Source organism: Montipora capricornis, chromosome 8, assembly GCF_036669925.1.
Source record: "Montipora capricornis isolate CH-2021 chromosome 8, ASM3666992v2, whole genome shotgun sequence".
Lineage (NCBI taxonomy): Eukaryota > Metazoa > Cnidaria > Anthozoa > Scleractinia > Acroporidae > Montipora > Montipora capricornis.
In genome coordinates, this window is record NC_090890.1 from 49550315 (window position 1) to 49575314 (window position 25000).

The 25000-nt window shown below is 39.9% G+C and overlaps 3 protein-coding genes across 3 annotated transcripts in view; all 3 read left to right on the forward strand.

Moving 5' to 3' along the window:
• LOC138059748 (short transient receptor potential channel 4-like) overlaps window positions 1-22985 on the forward strand; it is a 33767-nt gene extending 10782 nt beyond the window's left edge. Inside the window, exons 2-11 of the mRNA XM_068905356.1 lie at window positions 6167-6269; window positions 7780-7837; window positions 9337-9398; window positions 11643-11770; window positions 12297-12500; window positions 12588-12753; window positions 14095-14130; window positions 15020-15061; window positions 21998-22253; window positions 22631-22985. Coding sequence (XP_068761457.1) covers window positions 6212-6269; window positions 7780-7837; window positions 9337-9398; window positions 11643-11770; window positions 12297-12500; window positions 12588-12753; window positions 14095-14130; window positions 15020-15061; window positions 21998-22253; window positions 22631-22985 — 1365 coding nt within the window. The 5' untranslated portion in view covers window positions 6167-6211. The remainder of the gene's footprint in view (window positions 1-6166; window positions 6270-7779; window positions 7838-9336; window positions 9399-11642; window positions 11771-12296; window positions 12501-12587; window positions 12754-14094; window positions 14131-15019; window positions 15062-21997; window positions 22254-22630) is intronic.
• Window positions 1-25000, forward strand: part of LOC138060576 (transient receptor potential protein-like) — a 209190-nt gene that overhangs the window by 82347 nt on the left and 101843 nt on the right. The gene's annotated exons all lie outside the window — the stretch shown is intronic.
• Window positions 1-25000, forward strand: part of LOC138060578 (uncharacterized) — a 91660-nt gene that overhangs the window by 45458 nt on the left and 21202 nt on the right. Inside the window, exon 2 of the mRNA XM_068906423.1 lies at window positions 24063-24255. Within this exon, the coding sequence (XP_068762524.1) occupies window positions 24063-24255 (193 nt within the window). The remainder of the gene's footprint in view (window positions 1-24062; window positions 24256-25000) is intronic.

The window sequence follows — 25000 nt, forward strand, 5'->3', positions numbered from 1 at the left end:
CCACTGTAAGGGGAAGGACCAAATGAGGTGGGGTCACCTCACCGACCCTACCCCACACATCAAGTACTCCAGCAGCCACCTAATCAAGCAGAGTCTCAGAAATAAAGTCTCGAAATCCTTCACAAATCTTAGAATTGCTGAGCCGTATAAAGGGCGGATGTGGCGCGTCATACGATCGACCCTTGAAGTTTCCTTTAAATGGCTTGAAAAAACAGTCGACCTTCACACCCTCGCGGACAATGTCAAAAAGGTTCGCTTGAGATGAGCTATGACCACTAAGCAATCTCTCCCACACAGGCAAATGATCATGCATTTCTCCGGCTCTGAAAAAGTTAACGTAGGATTAAAGAAACGTAACTGCTCGATGTTAGCCCGGTCCGTTGAAACAACGACCATACTCGGCGAGGGAAGGGGGCCAACGAAAGGGGAGGTCCCCTGCTTTATACTACTCACGGGGATATCACCAGAAGGAGGAGCAAGAGCACTAACTTTGGAATAAAATGAAACAGGACCCTATAAGGAAAAGGGAGAAATTTGATAAATGAAAAAAACGCGGAAATAAACCGAAAGCAGGGGAACCACCCCTTCGTTGACCCCGAGCTCCGAACTAGGTCCGAAATTGAGACACAGAGCAGGGTTCCCCCCCCCCCCCCCTAAGGTCAACGAAGAAAGTGAGTAAAATAGGGTGAAAAAGACAACGCTAAACAGTTAAACTGAGGCGTATGAGACTATTGTCCAACGCGACCACGACCAAACTGTTGCCTCGCTGGTGGGGCACGGCACGCCCGAGCGATATGTCCCCATCTTAAGCACCTGAAGCACTGAACCTGGGCACGGCCAGGGTAGGGGGCTGGCCTGCGCATTGTAGAACCAGGACGAACGGGCATGGGAGGTGGAGGTACCTTTCCGACTACCTTCAAAATCGCGTTTGCGTCTTTGACCACCTTTGCTCGCACGGAATCACCCAACAATCCCAGGAAAAGGCGCTGAAGCTATTGGTCATCCACAAACTCCGACCTGGTCTTTATCTCATCCAAAGTGGCAGCGTACTCGTCGGCTTTTTGGTGGTTCTCGTTTCTCGCCAAACGCAACAACGACTGCAAGAGCTCAACCGCCTCATACCTGTCAGACATCGCTGCTGGTCGATTTATATAACCACGAAGCACAGCCAAGGCTGACTCAGAACTGTCTAGAGTCTTAAGGCGTTCCAAGGAAATGATCTTTTCCTCTAATACTCTAATGCGATCGGCAGCCTATCATGAAAAAGAACACACTTGAGGCTATTGTCTTTACCAGTGGCATGCCCCAACGTTCTCCCAAAAATAATTAACCTAAAAAGTCACTAGATGGTGGCATACCAAACATTCCCCACCGATGGAGAGCACAATAAAACAAACAGTGCAAGAAAACAATATAACATCCTACGTCATAATATTGCCGTAACCCGCGGCAAAGCGTAACACTGAAAAAAGCTCAACCATACAAATGAAGCTATACATAGACCCCGCAAAACTGTCTCAACTGGCGGAAATCCTTAAGTTATAAGTACACTGATTGCAACGTCTCCCGAGGATATGACTTCGCCAGTAAAAACTAACGGTATACCAAACAAACAAACGCACCATAAAACTCTTCACTGGTGGAATACGGATTTGAACTGAACGCAATACTGCCCTCACCAGTGGAAATCCATAAATCATGTGCAATTTGTAAGATCTATGCCACGAGCTGCTTTCGCCAGTTTAGAAAACCTAGCGTGCTACCAATTACGGATATTGTACCAAACTCCTTCACTGGTGGAATACCAAATTAGAACACACGCAAAACTGACTTCACCAGTGGAAACCCATAATATTTAAGCACACACACGTCATAAGTACCACGGAGACGGAGTAACGCCGGAGACATGGCACAAACAAGGCTTTTCGTACTCTGTCCGGCACTAGACCCGTCCCAAATTAATCATGCCAGAAACTAAGGATTTCCGTAAATACTAAAATAAACAGATACCAAGGCGAAACCCAATATACCGAGGGAAAAATTTGGAAATAGGGAAAACGAGGGCAGTAAGCAGGTAGACAACAACGCATGAGGCGGTAACATTCCTTGTGAAAAAGTTCAACAAAGCGTGGACAATCAACGGACACGTGCTGACAGAATGTTTGTATCGTGCACCAAAACAACACCAAAATCCGTATAAAAATTACGCGACCGAAGACAAAACGCTAACCGGGCTAAGCAGAAAAAATCTCCCACAAACGTAGCAAGACTAACCCCTACAAAAAGCGAAGCAGAAACAAGAATAAAGTTACCTCTACTGGGGCGGCAGGCGCCGCGGAAGGCTCAGCTATGGGTTCCAACTCTTGAGGAAGATTTTGTGCCGGCTCTGCGACTTGTTGCGCTCCAGCAGGAGCCGAAGGGTCAGGAAAAGCATTAAGTTGATCCGCCATGGAAACGGCGGGCTGGTGGTGGTTGACCAAGCGGAAGGCAATCGCAAAAAGACGATTGTCTTTGTGGACGAAAAGACCACGCTCCAAGCGGAGAGACCAAATTTAAACTCGAAATGGCGCAAAGCATTACTGACGCTGTCAGCACGGGCGCAAACGGGGGAATGTGATGGAATAACGGCGTGTTTGGCAATGAGCTAATTAATTATGCAGTGAGAATAGTGTAATATTCTGCCCTAGGTATTGTTATTCATGACATGTAGATAAGGTATGGGGAGTCTCTCTGGCCTTCCCCAAGCCCAGTGCCATACTCAAAATCATACACAGTCAATAATGGAACACAACTCTCTTAAAACATCTCTTTAATTCAACTCTCTTCCCAATCCTCATTCATTCCAAAAAAAAAAAAAAAAAAAAAAAAAACCTACTCGCGAAAAGCCTTAGAAAAATCCTTCAAATTATTAAGACTCGTATATGTCTTTCCAATTTCGACATTCAGATCTGCCAATTTTACTGTCGCACCCTCAGGATTTACCACCTGTTTTAATTTGATGTAATGCAAGGCTGTCGAACTATTCTTCCATCCAACATGGTCCATGATTTCATGCAAACTCACCCCTGACAAAGCAAAAGAAACCGCCGCCCCACTACGAACACCGTGAAGGGTATAACGATCACCAGATAATTGGTCGCCCAGTGAAGTAGTATATACACTTAATCTAGCCTGGGCCGCTTCGGAATCCAAATGCTTAGGTGAAATATTTCCAGATCTAGTTACAAAACGGAACAAAAAAACCCGGACATAGTTGAATGGTTAAAGATTTACAAACATCAAAATACAACTTAAGTACTCTAACAGGACAGATAGTTAAATTGGAACCCCTCTTAAGGGCGAACACGTTTGCGTCACCCGATCTTAAAGTTTTCGTCCATAAATGATTAAACGTGAATCCTGAATCATCAGGAAAACGTAAAACGTCACCTGTCTTGGATAAAAGTAAATCCGCAGCACGATCTCCAGAAAAAAATAGGACTTTAAACATCGCCTGAGCTCTCGCGAAAATATAGATCTGACTCGGAGTTAACGTCGCACAATGTAACATTTGTGCGGAGGGATGATCTTTAAGAACAACTTCCCAAGCCTCAGGGTTTCCTTGAACTCCGCCAGCAATAAATTTCCCAGGGTCCCGAAAACGCAAACATTTTAAATCAGGAGCATTCCCTGGCAAAAAGATATCCTTCCAAGACACCCTGTGTAACTCCCCCCCCCCACCCCCCTGATCAGGAATCCCATTTACATCCACCCATGTTTGAACATCCGTTGGTTGCGTAGCAACAAGCTGAGATACAAAATCTTCGAAACAGCCATTGTTGCATTCTCCAAAACGTGCCTTTTAACAAAAGGACTCTAAAGGAACCACAACAGAAAAAGAAAATCTGGCCCTTAAAACGACGTCCAAACGGGAGATGAGTAATGAGGTTCCCGATCAGGAGGGAGTAACTTTACAAGCCTGAGATCAGTACGTCCACAAGCTACCGAGATATACGGCAAGCTTATGAGAGTTACTCGCCCTAATCTAGGAAACATCCGAGGGGAAAAAAAAAAGAACTAAAATGAACGAATTAGACACGTGGTCGTGACATAAAAAGAAAAACATTGCAACACAAACCACATAACAGCACCCTTAATTCAGCTCAAGAAAGAAAAACACAATGGTATATGAAGTAATCAAGAGTGTGAACAACTGTTCTAATGACTTGACTTTACTACTTTGATTGATCCGGATTTCCAGAAAAGAAAATTCCCTTCTTAGTAGGGGGCTCTAAGAACCCTCCAGGACCTTTGCGACGCATAGGGCAGGCACTCTGGTAAAGCACAAAGTGATGGCAATGAAAGCACTGAACCTGACGAGGCGTGCGACCACCACGACCCCTCCAAGGAAAACGAGCAAGCCTAGAAACAGAAGACCTCATTGACTTATCCACTTTCGACATCATCTCCAGAACTTTCTCATGGTCTTTATCGCCCAAAAGCACTTCAAGGTACCTTTTAAAATGATCATCCGGTACTCTGGACTTCTCTCTCATGGCTCTAAGAACCGCCTCGTAAAAGCTTGCTTTGGGGTGGTTTGACTCTTTAGCTACCATCCTGATGCTAAGCAAATAATCCAGGGCCTGGTCTTTACTAAACACAGGGGCCTTGAACAGGAGCCTTAACCCCCTCAAAGTTGAATCTACAGAGGCCTTCTGAGACTCTTCTAGTTTCCTAATCCTTTCCAGGACCTCACTAATACCCTGAACCTCCTACAAGTAGAGTGAAAAAGAAGGCGAAAATAAAAATGGTTGTGCTTCAATGCCATGAAACACCTGAGCGTAGAGTCAGTAATTCTGCTGGAACATTCTGCATACAACAACTAACCTCATGTCAATTTTCAAAATTTAACCTTTGGCCACACTCACAGCAGCAACTTTCCATCTCTGCTCTGCAGGCATGAGAAATTTCAACAGCCGCAACGGCAACTTTATCTCCTCCTCTTTCTTTCCTTTTCATTGGTATTATTATTGTTTGCAAACATAGACATGGCCTACGGCCCAAGGCAAATTTCCTTCTCTCTATTTTTTCCCGTGCTCGACAGGCAGATCAAAACTCAAACAATGCAAAAAAAAAAACATAAGAATACATGCGATAGATAAAATTAAAATAACAACAACCCACAATACTATGCATGCTAATAAGAATTGTGAAGCCTAACCAAGACGCTCATAAACGTACACATGTGTAAGAAATAGACCAGAAAACCCAACAAAGTGGAAAGAACGAAAGAAATAAGACCAACGACAAGCTGAAAAAGAACAAAAACTGACAAAATGCACGTCCGACCCGGAAAACCAAAGTGGGCCCAGAACTAGAGGAGGGCGACGAAGGCAAACTACCCCGAACGAAACAAAATGAAAACAGGCGCATAGGACAACTGACATAAGTTCTGCCTGAAACGAATAAGCAGAGAAGAACCAATACCTCAAAGGGCCATGCTAACTCATTTGCTGGAGCTGCTTGGTTCGCTTGAACTAGTTCTGCCTCCGGAGCTCTCGGCAAAGGATTATCTAAAGCTTGAACTCGAGCAGGGATCTCCGCAAGAACTGGAGGAGGACGAGGAGCCTGCTCCGCTTCTGCCATGTTAAACCAGAAACACGAGGAAGACGGGTTTGAATGTAGAGCAAAACGCCAACTGTTCGCTGCCGCGGACTAGAGTTGAGAGCATAATAAGGAGCATGTGTTTGCCTTTTATGTGAATATTTGCATATCATTAATTCATCCACCGGGCATTTAGTAACAATTCAAATTGACTATGAATAGCACTATTGCTTTCTATGAAACGTGATTTGAATATATAATGACCTGAAAGTCTGACTGTAACCGTCACACAAGATTGAACAAATACAAAAAGAGGTATAGTGTTGTCGAACAAGTACAAGGAAGGGTCACGTTTTTGCAAACGTTGGCTGAGTAGCACTTTATATTTCAACAGAATTAACTATTGTGGAGCTTCAGGGCACTACAGCTCCACAGCTGCACCCGACGTAGAACCCTCACTTGGTATACTACTAACGTAGATGCCGGGGACTCGTAGACTTTACGTAATGAGTTAATACTTCTTTCAAAGCCATTTATAACAGTGCATACAGGTAGCTAATTGTGGTCCATATTTATATCATAGCTAGATACATTTCCGAACGTTTTGTTCGCAATCTCAATTTACAATATGGCAGAAGGCAAGGACAATGAAGCGGTGTTAAGAGAGGAGGACGATCAAATTAAAGGTATGATCAAATACATGAGGGGAGGAATGGGTCGGGAAAGGGTTGGAATAGTCTTTCTATGTTTACTACCTTGTAATTGTGCGTCCAAGTATAGAAACAGACCCATGAATGGAAATGTCAATTTGTACACTGCGCAGGAGTGCGACTACGCGGTGAACGAAGACTTACAAATGGACGACAGTTTTCGTGATCTGTACTCTTCAGTGTAGACCATAGGGAGTGAAGTCATAAATTGATTAGAATTCAAGATGAAATACGAGCTGTAGGCGAGTGGTTTCCCTGCCCAAGTTTCGGACATTTTATAGCGTCATTTCTGTGGTATATAGGAGCAGAGACAACGGAAAACTGCTGTCAATTTGTCTTAAAAAAAAACCGAAATTTTGAACGGAACCTGTTTTATTATATAAACATAAAAAAATACCAGGTGAGCTTTCGCGCCGAAACATGATATCTTCACTCGTGAAAAGATCACCGTTGCTATGATTTCATAATTAATCATAACCATTACAATTTTCTCAAATTTGATTGATGCATTAACTACTTTATTTTTCACAAATCCGATACCTGAAATCGGACAGTTACATCAGCCAATCATATTAAGTGCACTCAGCTTAATCCACCAATCACAGAATTTATCACCATAACCATAGCAACAACGCTTACCCTACCAAACTGGGGATTTTCCAAAATGGACGAATTTGTAACATAAGGCAGTGAAAAAGGAATGCATTTGTTTTCTCGGAAATTGTAATGGTTATGATTAATTGGTAACAGGACTTTTTGTCGTCCAATTCAACCTGTAATCATACTCGTGATGAAACAAATCGGACTCCCGCCACGCGGTCGTCCGATTTTGTTAATCTCTCCCATGATTACAGACCGAATTGGTCACCATTCAGTCCTATTACCATTATGTAATCGCGCCTTTGGCTGCGCATTGAAGTGGTTTTGTGTTTCAGTGGTGTTTATATAATAAACAGAACATTACATGACCGCTTGGAGATACGGAATTTCTCTTCTCGTGTTGAAAAAATATTTCACTCGTTCTCTGCGCTCACTGGTCAAATATTTTTCAACATTCGGCCATGTAATATCCTCTATGTAATTTTCTTTCAAGACAGCTCGCGCGACGTGGTAATAGCAGAAAATAAATCTGAACTGATTTGTTTTAGCAATCTCCATTTAACTTTCAGGAAAATTTGGTTTTATCAAACGTGTTGATAAAGGTCGAATTACCACCGTGAACGATTTGGAAAGCTGACGTTTCTAGGGCTAATCGCTCTAACGAAGGGCTAACGCTCGAAACGTCAGCTTCCAAATCGTTCACGGTGGTAATTCGACCTTTATCAACACGTTTGATAAAACCAAATTTTCACTCTCCCACCGACGCAGCACCACAGCTTCCTTAAAAACTAGTAAGCCATTTGACTGTCAATCGTTTTCTATCGCTTTACGTAAGATAACGGCTTAATTTCCATTCACAAATAATTGCTTATTTTATCTTTCGCAGTGCCTTTTGAGGGAGCAGAAGAAGAATCAAAAGAAGCCACTGGCAAGAAGGGGTACTGGTACGAGGTTTAAAGAGTAGAAATATAAAACGGAATGAAAGTTTGTTGTAGATGGATAAAGAAAAAAAAATGTTAAAAGTGCGGGTAAATGCCAACGGCACCACATAAAATGCTGTCCAAACCAGAAAACAAAACGTCGGTAAAATTCATTTCAGAGGCTCCTGAGCAGTGAGCTTTAATTGATAAGGTGGCTTCCCGTAGTATGTCCTAAAGCATTCCGCTAAATGGCATGAGTTACAACAGACAGTCCGGATTCTATGTTTTATAAATGATTTACACGAATGGTAGACAACACACTGTCCCCAAGAAATCCTGGATAAAGCGCTTCATCCTCTCTTGTTAGCCTTCATTTATGGATTCTCACTTCTTTGATTGACACTGTTTCCATGGTAATTTAGCTCCTGGAAAATGGACAATTATACCTTGAATTCCATTCGGTCGATTTCTTTAAAATTTTGGAAACGTTGGTAAAAAGTAAAAAAGGAACCGTTTTGTTTATAGTGAAAGTGCACTCCACTGTTAACAGGGTGAAAGTAACAATTCAATTTAACAGAAACATGATTAAGAACCCCAACTGGCGTGAGGCAACCAGTTGGCTATTTACAAAACATGGTGGATTTGAATCCGGGACAACCGGAAACAAATCCAAGCCAGAGGTTAGAACGGGATTTGAACCCGCGCGGCAGCCGCATGCAAACCCAACGCCCTAACCACTGGACCACACTGCCTCCTGGAAATCTCGAAGACAAGAAAAGGTAGGACAAGTCAGAGGGTTTCACCTGTATTACGAAATTTGTTATTTTCTGTAATTTGCACTAAATTGCTCGGCAAGTTTTTGGCAAAAATCCGGACAATACTGTCTCAAGTTATGTAAACTAAGGAAACGCTAGAAAATACATCATTTATCAGGAGCCCATCAGCTAGTAGGAGCATCCATCTTCACCGATGGGTTCGTACGCCAACACAGGAGTAGACAGAGCTATTTTTGGAACAACATTTCGCGCTCTAAAAAACATAGCAAGGCACGTTCATCCAATCAAATGGCTTTAGCATAACGGCGATCGACATTTCATTATTTATGCCACGTAGTTTCGCACAGAGGAGAGGGCTTGCAACCATGGCAACCACTTTTCACTGGAATTTCAAAAACTAAAAATGAACTCTGTCTACTCCTGAGCTGTCCTTATATTTTTTCACTTTGAGTGTCCTGTTCTGTGCTTGAGCGTGCTCTGGTAAGAATCAGGTCATTGTTTTTACCGAGGAGAAGACGGCAAGCTAAAAATGCACATTTTTTTCTTACTTATTTAACTCCATCCTGGACGCTTGCTTGAAAAATTATTCTGAAGGCACATATATTAGACTGGTTGATTTGTTTCACAAATGTTTGAGTTTGCGGGATTCAATTTACCAAGGGTTCGAGTTCAATAGCGGAGTCAACTCTACTTTAGATTGGTTTTGCGCCCTATAGCCACCAGCTGATCTTTGCTGTAATTTGTCAGGTCCCCTGAAGAAATCCTTGAACTTGGCCTGCTTCAACCCGCACACGAAATGGAGAGACGAGGTCAGTGCTTACTTTGCTTCGAAGAATTCAGCCCAGGCTTATAGTTTTCAGTTTTCCTCTCTCGTTATCTTTCTTTCCGTGAAGAGGGTTTAAATTGTTGACAAAGGCTTGACATTAATTACTTACATTATGTTTGCCTCGCGAATGTCCAAAATCAATTCGCAACTGCTTAAAGTGGCTATGAAACGAAAAATAACTGAAGCTCATCAGATAGGCCCTTGAATGCGAACAAAGAAAAATGGAGGATTATTGGATTGTGGTAGTGTAGATGGCCGCACTGATGATTTATGTTTCTATTTATTTATTTATTTATCATTATTTTTTGGTATTTTCAGTTACCAATTTGTAACTAATATCTACCGTGATGGGCATGTCTCTTTGTAAATTATGTATTTAGATTTAGAATGATCTCATGCGAGCTATTCCGAGTGTGTGGCAGCAGATCGAGGTGGATCAAATCAGGAAACTTTATCACTCCATCGCTGATGGCCTGGACAATGGAATTAGAATTAACAGCCATCTTACTGTATGTTAAAGTCGTAATGATTACAACCTTAGATTGGTGGCAAACTGTGAAAAAACTTAAGCGCAGAAAAATGTGAGGAAATTCTGCCACATTGAAAGTGACGAATTGTTGTGTCTTGACTGTACATTATTAGTCCCAGGTTTGAAAAAGATCGCTTAAATGGTTTGTGATTTTATATATGTTCCTACCATTACAGCTTATCATTTCATCACTTGTCACAGACTGTAGTCGACTGCAGTTTCCGCGCTCAGGCTTCTTTGAAACTGCGATGATCTCACTTAAAATAAATCAGAAAAGTCTGCAGACAGCAGACTCAGATGGCAGCTTGTTGACAAAGGAATATCGGTGTTTGTTGGAAACTCTGATACCAAATCACAGGGTAAAGCGAAAACTTGTTGCGTTCTTTCTCACCGAACGGAAGTGAATTTGAAAGGTTCACCGATGCATGTTACTGAAATCCTACGCATTGCCCACTTTCAGTTCATCATTGACGAATGCACGAGCAGCACTTGGTTAGCATGGTGACATCAGTTTCATGGAACGTCAACCATCCGGACTAAATAATTAATCCCGGCTAAACTGGGGAAATTTTGTCAGCGTTAATTCCCTTAAAGTTTAATAAAGTGAGAGACAGATCACTACCTACATAAATAGAAAGGGTTCAATAACAATGGCATTGGGAAACGATATATATATATATATATATATATATATATATATATATATATATATATATATAGTGAGTAAAAAGGAAGCGAGGACGGACAACTTCTGACGTTAAAAAGTTAAAAAATTAAAAATTTACTAAAACGTTTCGGTCAAAGACCTTCTTCAGTTATGACAACTTTTGAATAAAAACGAAACTTAAATAAGATTTAGGCGCTAACAATTACACAATACCAAGTCTGCTATGCTTACCAACAAAACAACTTGCGAAGTAGCAGTGCATTTTAACAAAATCCCACATACCCTAGATGATTTTTCATTTCAATGCATTGATCAGGTGCAGGCTTCATGCAACTCTGAAGAAATCGATAGGCTTTTAATTACAAAAGAGGCTTATTGGAGTGCTCAGCTGTTCTCTCTAGCACCCCACGGCTTAAATAAAAGGAAGGAATTTCATTCAAAAAACAGAATTTGTTACAATTAGTTTCCTTTCCCATAGTGTACATTCCTACATGATTAACCGTTCTAAGGCCCTTTTCTTGGATTTCTTCAGGCCCTTAGGTTTTAGCTGAACTCTAAGTCAATTTCCTGGAAGCTCATTATGATTTATATTGTTTAAGTGCCCATCTAGGGGTTTTGTTAATTTTTTTGCTTCGCTAATTTAGCTTTTTGTCATGTACAAATTAGCACCACTTTTTGTTCTTCTTTTTTGCAATCTTATATATTGTTTTGACAGCTGTCACTTGGTATTGTGTAATTGTTAGCGCCTAAATCTTATTTAAGTTTCGTTTTTATTCAAAAGTTGTCATAACTGAAGAAGGTCTTTGACCGAAACGTTTTAGTAAATTTTTAATTTTTTAACTTTTTAACGTCAGAAGTTGTCCGTCCTCGCTTCCTTTTTACTCACTACAGTCGTTCATGTCGTGAGGTTTGGACTAGGAATCTTGCAGATCCTCCTGACGTGGTGACACCTTTGTTGGCCTGAGAGACTCACTAACAGTTGTATATATATATATATATATATTTTTTTTTTTTTTTTTTTTTATCCCAAGAAACTATCGACAACCAAGAATTATTACTACGAATAGTGGAAGGAGGAGATTATAAAAGAGTTAAAGAGAGAGTGACGGCAACGGCTTTGATGAATTGTGGAGAAAACCCTCTGTTGTTGTCAATGAAAGTAAGATGTTTTATTTGTAAAATATAAATAAACCGTTCGTTTTAGAAATGAGGATTTTATCCTCTTCTGCGTAGTAACACAAGGTGGTCAAACGTCCTGAAATCACGTACGTATAAACCACTGGATATTTAAGGAACACTGAAAAAGGAGAGGGAGGCGAGGTAGCAGATTTTGTACCCCAGCCCTCCTCTCTTCCAACGATAATCGGCTAGTGAAATGACGTAATGCAAATGTACAATTTAAATTCATTTTCATTCTCCATTGTCTACTCCAAAACGAAAGGAAACCTTACTTTCGAAGTCAACAAACTCTAACAGAATTCTATACCCAGTGGTTTTAATACTTTCAGTGAGGAGCATGAATTTTTTCAAAAATTGTATTTCGTCTCCTGCCTAATCCAGAGATAAGAGGCAAACGAACTGGTAATTGTTAAGTTCAAGAGCGCAACAGAGGTTGTCTGACGAAATTGCTGAGGATTGATAAATTTCATAGAAATTCCCTAATGTTGGTGTTCTTATTTGCTCAGGTCTCTGAGAAGCTGCGTGAACGAGCAGCCAAACATGAAGCCAATGAAAGTGATTTCATTGCGCTCGCCGAACAAGTGGAAGAGTTCACACTGCGTTTCTTGGATCCACTGAAACATTTTAATAAAAATACTCTTCGGATATTTTGTAGCAATCCTGAATTAGACATAATATTTGAGACCGCAACAAAGCTTGGGCAGAGGAAGGTAACCATTGTTTTGTTCATACAACCCAGAGGTTTTGAAGTATTTGTTGGTGTTGGGTTTTTCCTGTATCAATTTCGTTTCTTGCAGTTTTTCGAGCATCCTTTAGTCGGCATTATTTTGAGTCAAAGATGGTATACCAAGATTGGACGCACCTGGAAAATAGATAAACCTGGCCTCTGGTTGTTTCTTAACATATGGTGTCTTATTGATGTTGTACTTTTTCCGCTGTCATTCTCGATGGCTCTGATCTTAGGTAATGCCAATTTCAATTCTTTTAAAATTTAGAATTTGTTTATTTCCCATACTATGTGCTTAAATAAAGAGGGCGAGGGTTAGACATACGATTTTTAGTTCAGCGTCTCAACTGTGGACCACCATATCAGTGATGAAATAAGTGTAACAATACTGCAGCTTAATTGGCGGCTAAAGGAAGATTTTTCAGCTGAGAAAATAAAGCCTGCAAAAGTATCATGTTTGTGCAAGTTTGAAACTCATGACCATCAGGATATATATATTTAGTATCACCCAACTAGTGGACTAATGCAAATCCTGCATTTTGATTGGCTACGTTACTAGAGGACTATTAGTAATAGTCCTCGAGTAGCGAAAAGCGTGACTTTTTCTTTCGTTTTATTCCCAAATAAATATTTCTTCAACTTCCATTTGCTAATTTTATTATTGCCTTTCCTATCCGACTTGTTGGGTGCTACTAAACCAACTGGACCCTTCGCCATCAAGGGCCACAGGTCAATCGCCCATTCGGCATAGCCTCATGGGCTATTGACCCGTAGCCCTTGCGGGCTCCGGGTCTAATTAACTATTAGACCCTTTGCGGGCTACGGGTCAATAGCCCATGAGGCGAAGCCGAATTGTTTTAGTATCACCCAACTAGTTGGACAATAAAGGCAATAACAAAGTTAGCGAATGCAAGTTGAAGAAATACTTATTTGGGAAACTGTTACATCATTTCATTTCACATAATCAGTACATCCCGAATAGTACATATGTGTATACGCCCCCAGGCGTCTTGCTCTAAGTTTAAAAGATTGTGAAATCACTACCGTTCGCAGCCTGCAACTTCCATTTAATTTTTGCTCTTCTTACCATTGTGTGACAATAGTATTGTGGATCGCGACCTAGTGATTAATTTAATAATTAACAGCGGGGGCAGTTTTGGTGTTAACTATTACTAGACAGAATATAGAACGCTTACTGTGAAGTGCCTCTTGGATCTATAAAGGCAACTCATAACCAAATCATTAGTGGTCTCTTAACAAAGGAGACACCTCTCGTCAGTTATTGTTTCCAATGGCTTTCCATTTTCATTTGTGAAGAGTGTTACGAAAACCGAGAAACGAACGGCCGCGGGAGAACCTACACCTGAAATTAAATTTATTGCGGTGCTACCGTAGATGAAAGGGCTATCAGAGATTCTCTGCCGTTGCCTACAACAACAGGGCATACTTACTATTTTCAAATCCGACGCAACACTTAATTCACACTTAGTGCGACCTAAGGACAATGTCGATCCTTACATGTAAGAGCAAAGAGGATGACTTTTTACTTGCTCTGTATCCTTTGCTTATCTCAACAGACTGGATAACTCCTCGTTTGAGAGCGATGTTCCAACGTAAGTGAAATTTATTCTTAGTAGGAGTGGTCTCAATGCAAGATAAAATCAGTAAGACCGTGGTCACTTCACTCACCGTCTGCTATCCTTTAAAGTCGTTCTTACTTGCTGTTGCTTTCTGCGGGGGATATCATAGGCAGACCAGGTTGAAAATTCGGTCGATTTTTTTTTAATCGGAGTCATTTTTGGTAATTAGCCACGTGCTTGTGATTGTCACTGAAGGCCTTTTTGTGGGGGTTACTACATGGGTGGGTGACCCCATAGAATACAGTACCCCATTTTGATGACTTTTGAGACAAAAGATCAAAGATTAATGTTTTGCGCGCGTGACCTCAAGTCAAAAGTCAAGTCTCCAGATTTGCTGGTTTAAATTGATTAACTAGGTGGCGGGAAAGCAGTAGAGACGCTGAGGTAGAAACTCGCCGAAATTAACACCGTTAGACCTGAAAAGTAGATAGACAGCGAGGAATACAACATCACGTAAAGCTTACTTTCGTTTATTGTGAAACGATAGTGATTTGGGTCTTTAAAAACAACCCAGTTTCTTTCCTATACAAAGATTTATAATTCAGGCTGTTGTAACACAACACCTCATGATCACCTGTGGGGCTCTTGTGGGCAAACTCTCATCACCTAATTTGCCTTACGGTATCATTTTTGATAGTACAAAGCAACACTGCTTGTTATGCTGTGCTTAGTGTTGACGTAAGCATTTTATTTGAGTTAATTTGTTAGTATAAACAACGCATACCATGTGAACGCTTCCAGGAGTCTCGTTCTCACATTTGCCAAGCGGGCATAAGTTGTTCATCTTAATTTCGTCTCCTTTGACTTATTATTATTTTTATTTGTTTATTGATTGATTGATTTTTTTGAAAAACAAAAACAGGTCTAAGACGACAACAAGAAGAATCAGACTCAGGGCCTATTAGTAAGTATATATTGTGTATATATTGTGTATATAAGGTATATAGTGTAAGGCATTAATTAAAATATCAGGTTGCTTATATCTTTTAAATGGTCAGGTAATCGCTTTGAAGTAGGGGTGCTAGAGAAGTGACATGAAGTAGAAGCTGCACTCCGCAGTTGTACTTCGTAGGTGCAACTCGTGGAACAAACTGTGTTTAGATGAATATTTCATTCTTTTGAGCTCGTTTTTACTAATACTAAGGACGTTTTGGTGATTGCTTCCTCATCTGCTCGTAGATTTGATTACATATTTATTTATTTATTTATTAAAAAAAACCCCGGCCTATCACGAGAGGAAACAGTGTCAGACTCAGACTCAGAACCTGTTGGTTAGTATATTATTATTATTACTATTATTATAATGTTATTATTATTATTATTATTATTATTAGTATTGTTACTATTATTATTATTATTATTATTACTATGCAGTTCGTAAAGGTATGGATGCTAAAATAGAACCACATAGGGCGCGCAGTGTAACCTATGCGATCTGAGGGAACTATCAAAAGAAAACTACTGAATTAAAAAATAATTAAATAAAAAAAGTAAGTAAATTAGCGATAAAATATAAAAAAATCTTACGTACAATCTAAAGCTCTCTCATACTAAAACTATATTGAGCTCCTATACTATTCCAACGGGGAAAGTCAATTGGCGGTAGCTTTGAAAGTTCTCACTATGTTGAGAGAACTCGAGATCGTAGCTTTCTGCATCCTTCTCAAAACGTCATAGATAGCCAAAGAGCTTCGTCATTGTCAGGTCTACATCCCTTGACCACCCCCCCCCCCCCCCCCAGCACGTCAATGATGATGTTACATTGTTCAACGCTCAAATCGCAGTGGCCCGTACTTGACCGTCTTCTATTATTATCTTGTCTTCTATTCTTAGAAGTAACATTATTATTATTAACACTATTGTTGTCTTGTTATTATCCGTCTTCTATTATTATTTTGACCGTCTTCTATTATTATTATTATTATTATTATTATTATTATTATTATTACTATTCGATAGTCTAGCCTGCGAACGCAGCCATATTTCCGGCGGTCGTTTCTCTCCCCTGAAAAATGGCGTCTGCGAAACCGATCTGCAAAACGATTTCTGTGACGTAAGTACTTTTGTTGTTCTTTTTTTTGGCCAATCACCTTCCATGAAAGAACAGAGAGTCTGGTGATCTCTGCGCAATTCGTGTTACCGCTGTTACTAGCGAACCTTTGAAACAAACAACTAGCCAAAGATTCCCTGCAGTGGCGAATGTTGCATTCTTGGACGGACAAAATGTTTGGTTGCAAAGGAGAAGATAAGAGCATTTGGTAAGAATATTTTGGACATCTCCTCTTTGATAATTCGAGCCGATTTATGCGGGCTAACAGCCTCAGGAAGTGCTGTTATCGACCGATACGATACAAGAAAGCCGTACGTAAAGTGGACGAGGTGAAGAAATGTTTGCGTTTTGGTGACGCTTGCCCGAATTTTTCGCCGTAGTAAACGTATCTAAGAAAGTAACCAGTAAAATCGGCCCGAACGCATTTTAAGCGCCGGAATATACATACATACATACATACAGTAAAGCAGGTCAAGAGGAAAGAACCAACTTTACAGTACAGCTGATGTGGACCTACTGTAATAAAATTAACAATACATACATATGGTAGTGATTATACTTTAGATAAATAACATAATCCGGATTGCGTTGGCCCTTCACCAATTCTAGCGCTCGTTTTTGCACCACCAAGACCACAAAACGTCGTTAAAGAAGCCTTTGGGATTTTCACTGAGAGCTTAATTATTGTATAAATATTTACATCAACACCACCTCCTAAAGCGGAAACTCAAGGCGCTAACTTGAAGGCATTGTCTCTTTCAGAGTCAGAGAAGAGAAAACGAAAAGACATCTTAATGTAGAATATCCTAGTAAACAATCCGGAAAGAATTGGTAATGGTAAATCACAATCACAATATTTTTCCCAGAAGAGCACCGCACGGTCGAAAACACCACAAGCAGCAAGGACTTTCCAAATCTTGAGGGTAAATTGACGAAAACATCACGTTCCTTCAAGACCGCAACATACTTGATCGCATCCTCCTAGTCGCTTCTTAACTTTTAGATACCGAAAATCTCACAATCGCTTATAATATCCTCCACATTCCCCGCCATTAATCTTACTTGTGTTTACGTGGACAACGCGCAAGTACTTTGCGCGTTCCCGGCGTGTTTGCTTTGGAGATTTAAGAGCCTAATTCTGATTGGCTAAAAATTCAAAGTCACAGAAATCGTTTTGCAGCTCGGTTTCGCAGACGCTATTTTTCGGTGGAGAGAAACCACCGCCGGAAAAACGTCTGCGTTCGCAGGCTATCGATAGTCCATCGATATATCGATGATGACTTGTAAATGTGAGTACCTTATTACATGGAATTTTCGAGACACGTTAATTTCGCGATTTTACGATGCGCGTATTTCGAGACACTTAAATTTCGTGATTTTGCGAAATTCTTGTGCTATGAATCACTTTAATTTCGCGATCTTAAGTAGGACGCTAGTTAAAGGCATTTAACTTATCCTTGAAGCAATAACGTCAAAATTTACAAGAAGAGATGCAGCGACGGGTCTATATGAGAACAATAACAAGTTCTAAGCTCTCAAAAAAGAAACGACAGTTTTCAATTTACAAAACATGTTTCGACATTCTCATGTCATCTTCAGTTGCAAATGAGCTTTTAACGGTTATACATTTGAACTTATATTAAGGTACGTTACAAAATTACGCGTCAGAACTTGCGTACAATTTGAATATGAAGTATGAAATGCGCAGAAAACAAAAGTAGCGCACATAGCAATAAAATAAAAGACAAAAAAGCAACGTAATTAAAAAGAAAGAGACAAATCTAAATGCCTAAACTGCTGATTAAGAATGTAATTTTCCCACTTAATGTGCAATGCCTCTTTGATCTTAATTTGGAATTTGAGGCGGCAGAATCCAAGATTGTGAAACATTCTGTATTACAAGAGTCATGACAGACAGGCCCTAGATGACTGCAGGTGTCTGTTAATCTCGTACCCAGAGCTCTCACGGTCATAGGGAAGGGAGATCTGGTAAAGATCAATTTCAAGCATGCTCAGCGCCAGCGAGGCCCGAAATACGGGCTTTTCTATCACTGTGCATGTTCGTACTCTCTGTTGTGATTCTTGGTGATTCTGCGGAATAAACATGGACTTCGAGAGTAGTCTTGAATAGCTTCGTTTGGGTAGATGACAGGCAAAGCTTAAACTTAAGCCGAAACAGAGAGAGGCGCTACAGGCGATTGTTTTTGAACGGTCGAGATTGTTTAATTGTTGAAGCAACTGCAGAATCACTGAAACGAGCGCTTAGGCTTAATCAATAAACGAGTGCTATTTTCTTCACACAATCTCGTGGAAAGTGTAGTTAACCAAACCGTAAGTTGAAAGCGAAAATGTTCAAGAGTGCTTAGACCTAATCACTGCAACGAGCGCTATTTTGTTGACACGATCTCTTGAAAAATGTAGTTACTCTAACCGTAAAATTCACAATTGATCACTACTTAATTCGCGAGTCACGCTTTAAGGACGAGAAATACTGTTTTGAATAAATTACATACTTCAACTTGAATTTATTAGTTTCTGCGTACCGCGTAGCAAGCTACGAAGAACTTTATTCCAGTGGCAGGGTACGTGGGGCTTTCGTCGGTACCATTTACACAACCGTCGCAAATTTTTAAAATGATTTTCCTCAACTGTGAAGCTTTTCCGGCGTCGGAAAAAACAAAACTTTCCTCCGCGCAACTGGTATTTATTCAAAACAGCACATGAGCTTGCGAAAACCAAAACTTCACTAAGTGCCCCACGAAATAAGCCAATCGGAGAGTACATTGCATTGCCGCAACCTTTTTTAGTAGCCAATGAAAATTGGTGTACTGTCGAACTTTACCAGATCTCACATTTCCAGTGACAGAGTGAGATCTGGGTACGATATTAGGTGTCTGTAAATATGCGAAGACTTGTCGGACAAGAGATGCTCACGAGGACGTGTACAAAGGTGGCGAGTGGTCTCGCCAATGTAGCTGGCATTACAGCCAGCACACGAGAATTTATAAACGACACGTGAACGTAGACCTTGCGGTACTGAATCTTTCACGCTGAACATGTTTCTAAGTTTAAACGTACTAAAGACCAACTTAATATCTAAATCAGCTTTACAATAATGTTTGAGTAGTTGTCTTAACTTAGTCTGGGCGATTTCAGAAAACCGGCCGAGATAAGGGAGTTTATAGAAGTGCGTAGAAGTTTTCCCGGAGTTGGATGAGCCTCATAGAAACATGTTAAGCGTGAAAGATTCAGTACCGCAAGGTTTACGTTCGCGTGTCGTTTATAAATTCTCGTGTGCTGGCTGTAATGCTAGCTACATTGGCGAGACCACTCGCCACCTTTGTACACGTACTCGTGAGCATCTCTTGTCGGACAACGTCCGCCAGAATTTTACACTTTTCGTTAATTTTAGTCAATTGACCATGATCTCCAGAGTCGTTTGTGTAAATTTCGGGATGGAAGCGAAATCATGAATCATAGTTTAAAGTCTTTTAAGAATCACGAATCTTTGTTTTAAAACTCGCGAATCATGACTGACAACGACACTGAGGAAAGTTCAACAAAATGCATGCATTACTTCCGATTCAGTGAATGTGCAAAATCGCTTTTAAAAATCATGAATCATTGAGGTAAAAACCAAGAAATGAGGAATACATTAAGACTCGAATGATTTCGCCTCTATCTTTGATTGTAAATGTCTTGGTATGATTGAAGAGTTGCAATTGCCTCAGAATAGATAAAAACGTGATTTTAATATTGATGTGTTCACTTAATTTTCGCGTCATGCTATGTTCGCGACACTTATTATTCGCGTCACTTTAAATTCGCGAAATTAAAGTGTCGCGAAAATTTCATGTAATAAGGCAGTTGGCTACGTGTAACATTTTGGCGGTTATGTTCGCGATTGTAGCTACTTAATGTATGATATCTATCAGTAAACAAAGTGCACCAAGGTAATTCCCTTGAAATTGCTCTACTATCAAACTTTTTTGGAAACTTGGCATAATTTAAATTCATGATATGAATATTAAAAAAATGCAATTAAAAATGGGATCACCGTGCTTGTTTACGCGTCAGCAGGCTCTTAAAATGGGGTATTTTTACTGTTTTCGCGTTAAAAATTCGAATCACCTTCATACAGAATTAAGTCTTGGTTACTTCAAAGACACAAAATTTATTCTGAGAATAAAGCTTCTTTTATTTACGTAAGCAGTATTGCTTCATTTACGCTGTCTTTGATTCCCTGGTTGTGGGAATAGTGCACTTTTTGGGACAGTTCCGTGGTTAGCTTGAAGTCCTCGCCTTGGGTAAAATACACCCAGTACGGAACTGTTTTCCAAAAAAATTTCATGTTCTACTATCAAACTTTTTTTCTTCTTCAAATATGTTCTTTATTAGACTGTTCTTAGCAAATACCAAAAAAAAAATTCGGGGATCACCGTGCTCGTTTGAGAGAAAAGGAGCATTTATTTCGCTATCGGGTTTAGTTTGAGCGAAATCTCTTATGGTTTGTATATGCACGTGGTCATGTGCGCGTGCTAATGACGCGAAAATCGTGCGCAGTAGGGATGCGCAATGCAATACTAAGGAATTACCTTAACATATTCAATTTACTAAAACAAGTCTGATTCATTATTCTAGAACAAGATCTATCTCGAATGAACGTTTTTATGTTAAGTTTTCTAGAACGGACAAAATGTTTATTTCTTTCACAACAATTGGAATTCAAATCTGGAAGTTGATTCGTTTCTCAATAGAATCGCTCATCCGACTTGTTTTACGAAACAAAATCAAGCATTTACCGCCAGATTTCCTGCATTCTGAAGATGACTTAGTCTATGTTGAAGTTCCCCGTCTTATAAAGCTTTTTCCTAAACTATCATAACTTTTATAATTGTTAACTTATCTCTATACAGACAAATTGCTGCTGATTTTATGTTTTTTCTTTATTTTATTACTGTTCCTACATTTTTTACTTCTTTTTCTTGTATTTATAACTTCATATACAGTAGTTGTTAACTTTGTCCTGAATAATCCCTTCCTGCCTCGCCTCCAAGCTAATTTGCCGAGGAAGATCGATTGAATGTAAATCATGAAAAAGTGTAAAATAACGTTGTTGTCGTTGCTTTTTTTTTGTCGCATCGATAGATGATGAATGTATTGCTTTTAATTTTCTATGCTTTCACTTTATGGCTTATTAATGTGCTCTAAACAACAAGACTCTCAAAAGTAACATTTCTTTTGTAATTTTCAGACCAACTTGTGGGGCCGACTTCCCAGTCTTACCAGAAAACCAATTACCAGATTTTGTTGCCAGAAAACAACTATTTAAAGGCCCTTTTACAGTGGAAACAAAATGTTGTGTGTCCACATTCTCAACAGACCCCACACTGCTTGTGTGTTTTCACATCTATGTCCCCATAATTGTGCGACGGTGAACGCACACACAAAAAGGATTTCGGGTTCTCAAAAACGCACACGATTATTTCAATTTAATCAAATACATCACCGTTAACATCCAATTTTTCAACAGGGAAGTTTTCGTTTCTTGAAAAAGAAAATAGATAAATAGACAGACAGACAGACATATTCTGATTGACAAAAACCGCCCTTGAAAAATTTGCTCAGAGAATAACATTTTTAACTGGTACACTGTTTTTGTTTTCAGCCAAAGATTTGAAAAAGCTTGTAATATGAGTGTTGTCATTTATCTTGCCGCGCGTGGGTGGTGTTGTACTTTTTGCCCTCCAGCTTCTCTAATTTATTTATTATTATCAACCTTTTTCTTAGGGTTTGAAGGGACGTACAAGGCTTATTTCACGATTCCCTACTTCGTCTTTTTACGGGACATGATCAGCTACTTGGCCCTTGTAGCATTGCATATTGCAATTTGTCTCGAATCATCGCAACTTCCTCTCAGTAGCCTGGAGTGGTCCATCTCGGTATTCTTCTGTGGACGACTATTGGTGGAAGGAAAGCAGATTGCGGACATTGCTCGATCTGAGGACAAGAAAATGAGGCTAAAAGAATTTAAGACCTATTTGAGGTAAATGACTAAACTTTTGTGCTTTTGTTGCTGTGGTTATTGTCGGTGTTACTATTGTTAACTGTAGTTATTGTGATTGTTATTGATTTTGTCGCTGCTGGAGCTGTTGTTGCTATTGTTGTTGTTGCTGTCGCTGTTTGGGATGTTGTTGGTATTTTTGTTTTTGCTATTATTGTTGTTGATGGTCTGAGCCGTCGTTCCGACAGATCTCCTTTCTCTCAGAAGCTTTCTGCGTTTGTTATTGCTGTTGTTGCTGTTACTGTTGTATTATTGTTGCTGCTGTCCCTGTTGTTGTTTCTGTTCCTTTGTTCTCACCGTTGTCATTTGAAAGCAACAAATTATTATCTAAAAGTCGTCAATAGTCCTCTCCTTTACAGAGATCGCTGGAATTTGTTCGACCTTGTTATCCTATGTATGTTTTTCTATGGGATACTCCCACTGAGGATAGTCACATGGGCGTCATCCCAATCTGCGTCAAACAACCAGAACCTGGAGGTTGTCGGGTATCTATACGCTGTCAACACAATGCTGTTAACCTTCAGAGTTTTTGGTTCCCTTCTTGAGACTTTTGAAAGAGTTGGTACCATACAGATTGCCTTATTTCAAGTCATCAGGGATGCAGTTGTCATTGTGGTGCATTTTGTTGTCATCACAGTGGCGTTTTCAAGCGCAATAACAAAGGTTTTGCTGGCAAGCACGGGGGTTCAAGAAGACACGAAGACGTCCTCGTAAGTGCGCATTGTTTCTCAGAAATCAGCATGAATCGGTAGCAAAAAGGGATTTTTAATCTCAACGGGGATGGGAAAAGTCAATTCAGTTTACATGCCCTCATTCGTTTTTTATCATTCACCTCGTGTGATGTCTGTTCTCAAGACAAAATCCCGATGCAAAAAGATCCTGACACGCTCACAATTGCACAAACGTGTTTTGTGGCGCCATGTTCTCTGAGCTCCCTCGCTGGGTTTTGCACGAGCAGCCAGTTTCACTGCACCTTGCATTGCCGATGGACCAAAGAAGGCATAATTCTAACCATGGAAGGTCGTCTTTTAAGACGACGTTCCATGGTTTACGGCAGGCTTTTTCCTATGAAAATAGGAAGCCGTGTTACTTCTGTCTCCAGATTCGTTCATGTCGGTGATCTGACGTTTTCAAGATCAGCCATACAAAAATTATATGCATAGAATAGCTCATTTTCTGTAAACTGTGGCTGAATTATTCAAGCTGAACTATGCACTCGAGTAAATGAGTCAAGAACATAATTAACTGACTTCTTCTTTGATGAGTAAACAATTCCCCTCAGTGCCAAAATGTGGTTCTTATATTTCTATAACAAAAGGCACAATCTTACAACGGGTCATTACATCTTGTTCTTGAAGAACTCGATGGAAGGTGGCCGTTTTGATAAAATTCGCTGAAAAACAAACTTTCTAACTGACTTAAATTGTTTGAAACACCCTCTTACTTCATAAATAAATAAAAAAACGGAAAAACAAAAGAAAAATACTGGTATTCAGAATTGCACAAAACAGGATTTTATTCTCAGATATATCCCGCAGACCTTATGACGTCAAATGGTTGCTCAATTGCTTCACAAAAAGCACTTCTTTTTCAAAACTGCAAAAGAGACGATCAATTTCTATTATAAAATCTAAACTGACGGCACCCTTGGCAGTTATTTTCCACTTTCCCAAATGGCATTTGACATTGAGCATTCATTTCAACACGCAGTTCTGTGCTAATTTGTAGTAAGTGCAAAATAATACCTTTGACTTTCTTGTGAAATTTGATTTTTGTTACGTTCTTTTTCAGATGGATGGGTATAGCTTCTCAGCTTGGCTTGGCCGTGTTGGAATTGTCTGACGGACTGGATTACTTCAGATCAGATGATTCATCATCCGAAATTTTCGCTCATTGGTTGTTTGCTCTATATCTTGTTATGGTTCTCATCCTTCTGGTTAATCTGTTGATCGCGTTACTGACCAATACCTATAATAAAGTGCAGGTATTTCAGTCATATCTGATTTATAACAGTTTTTCCCTATAACTCCACCGACAGTTATCACCTGGGCTGGGATGTGGTTGCACCGCGTTCCTTGCGATGGTTAGATACCCGCCTTGTAAAGAAAATACGTCGATGATACACTGGGCAGAATGCCTGGTGCCGATGCTACATTTAACTTTGGGGGTCTCACTCGGTAAGATATCAACATCCATTGTTTCACGCTCTATGAATATTTTTCAAGACGTTTCAAAACGATGGGAAAAAAGTATCGTAACAATGAAAAAGGAGAACAAGATATTGTTGCATTTCATTTCGTAGTTGTCTAACTTCCTAAATATTCTTAATTGGTCTTAACCTAAGCATTACAATTTTCTGCTCATGATAAGGATTCTTTTCACTGTAATGGAGTTAGTTAAAGATAAAAAAGGCTTTATACACAGATTTATAGAACACCGACCAACACTGGCCTACTTGTACATCTCCCATGCTACAAAGACTGACGGTACAGCGAACTATTATATTTTGCACATATGACACTTGGCTGCAAACCAACAATCAAATTTAGGTCACCTTCCATGTTCATGCTATATAAGAGAGCGGCTTTCATTTGAGTGTCGTAAAACCAAATCCAAAATAATTACAGAGGTAATTACGTTCTGTAGCAAATGAAGCCTTCAGTATGGCAAGCCTATTGTAGCAATATTCAATACCATAATTCAATGTCAATTCAATGAAATTCAATTTC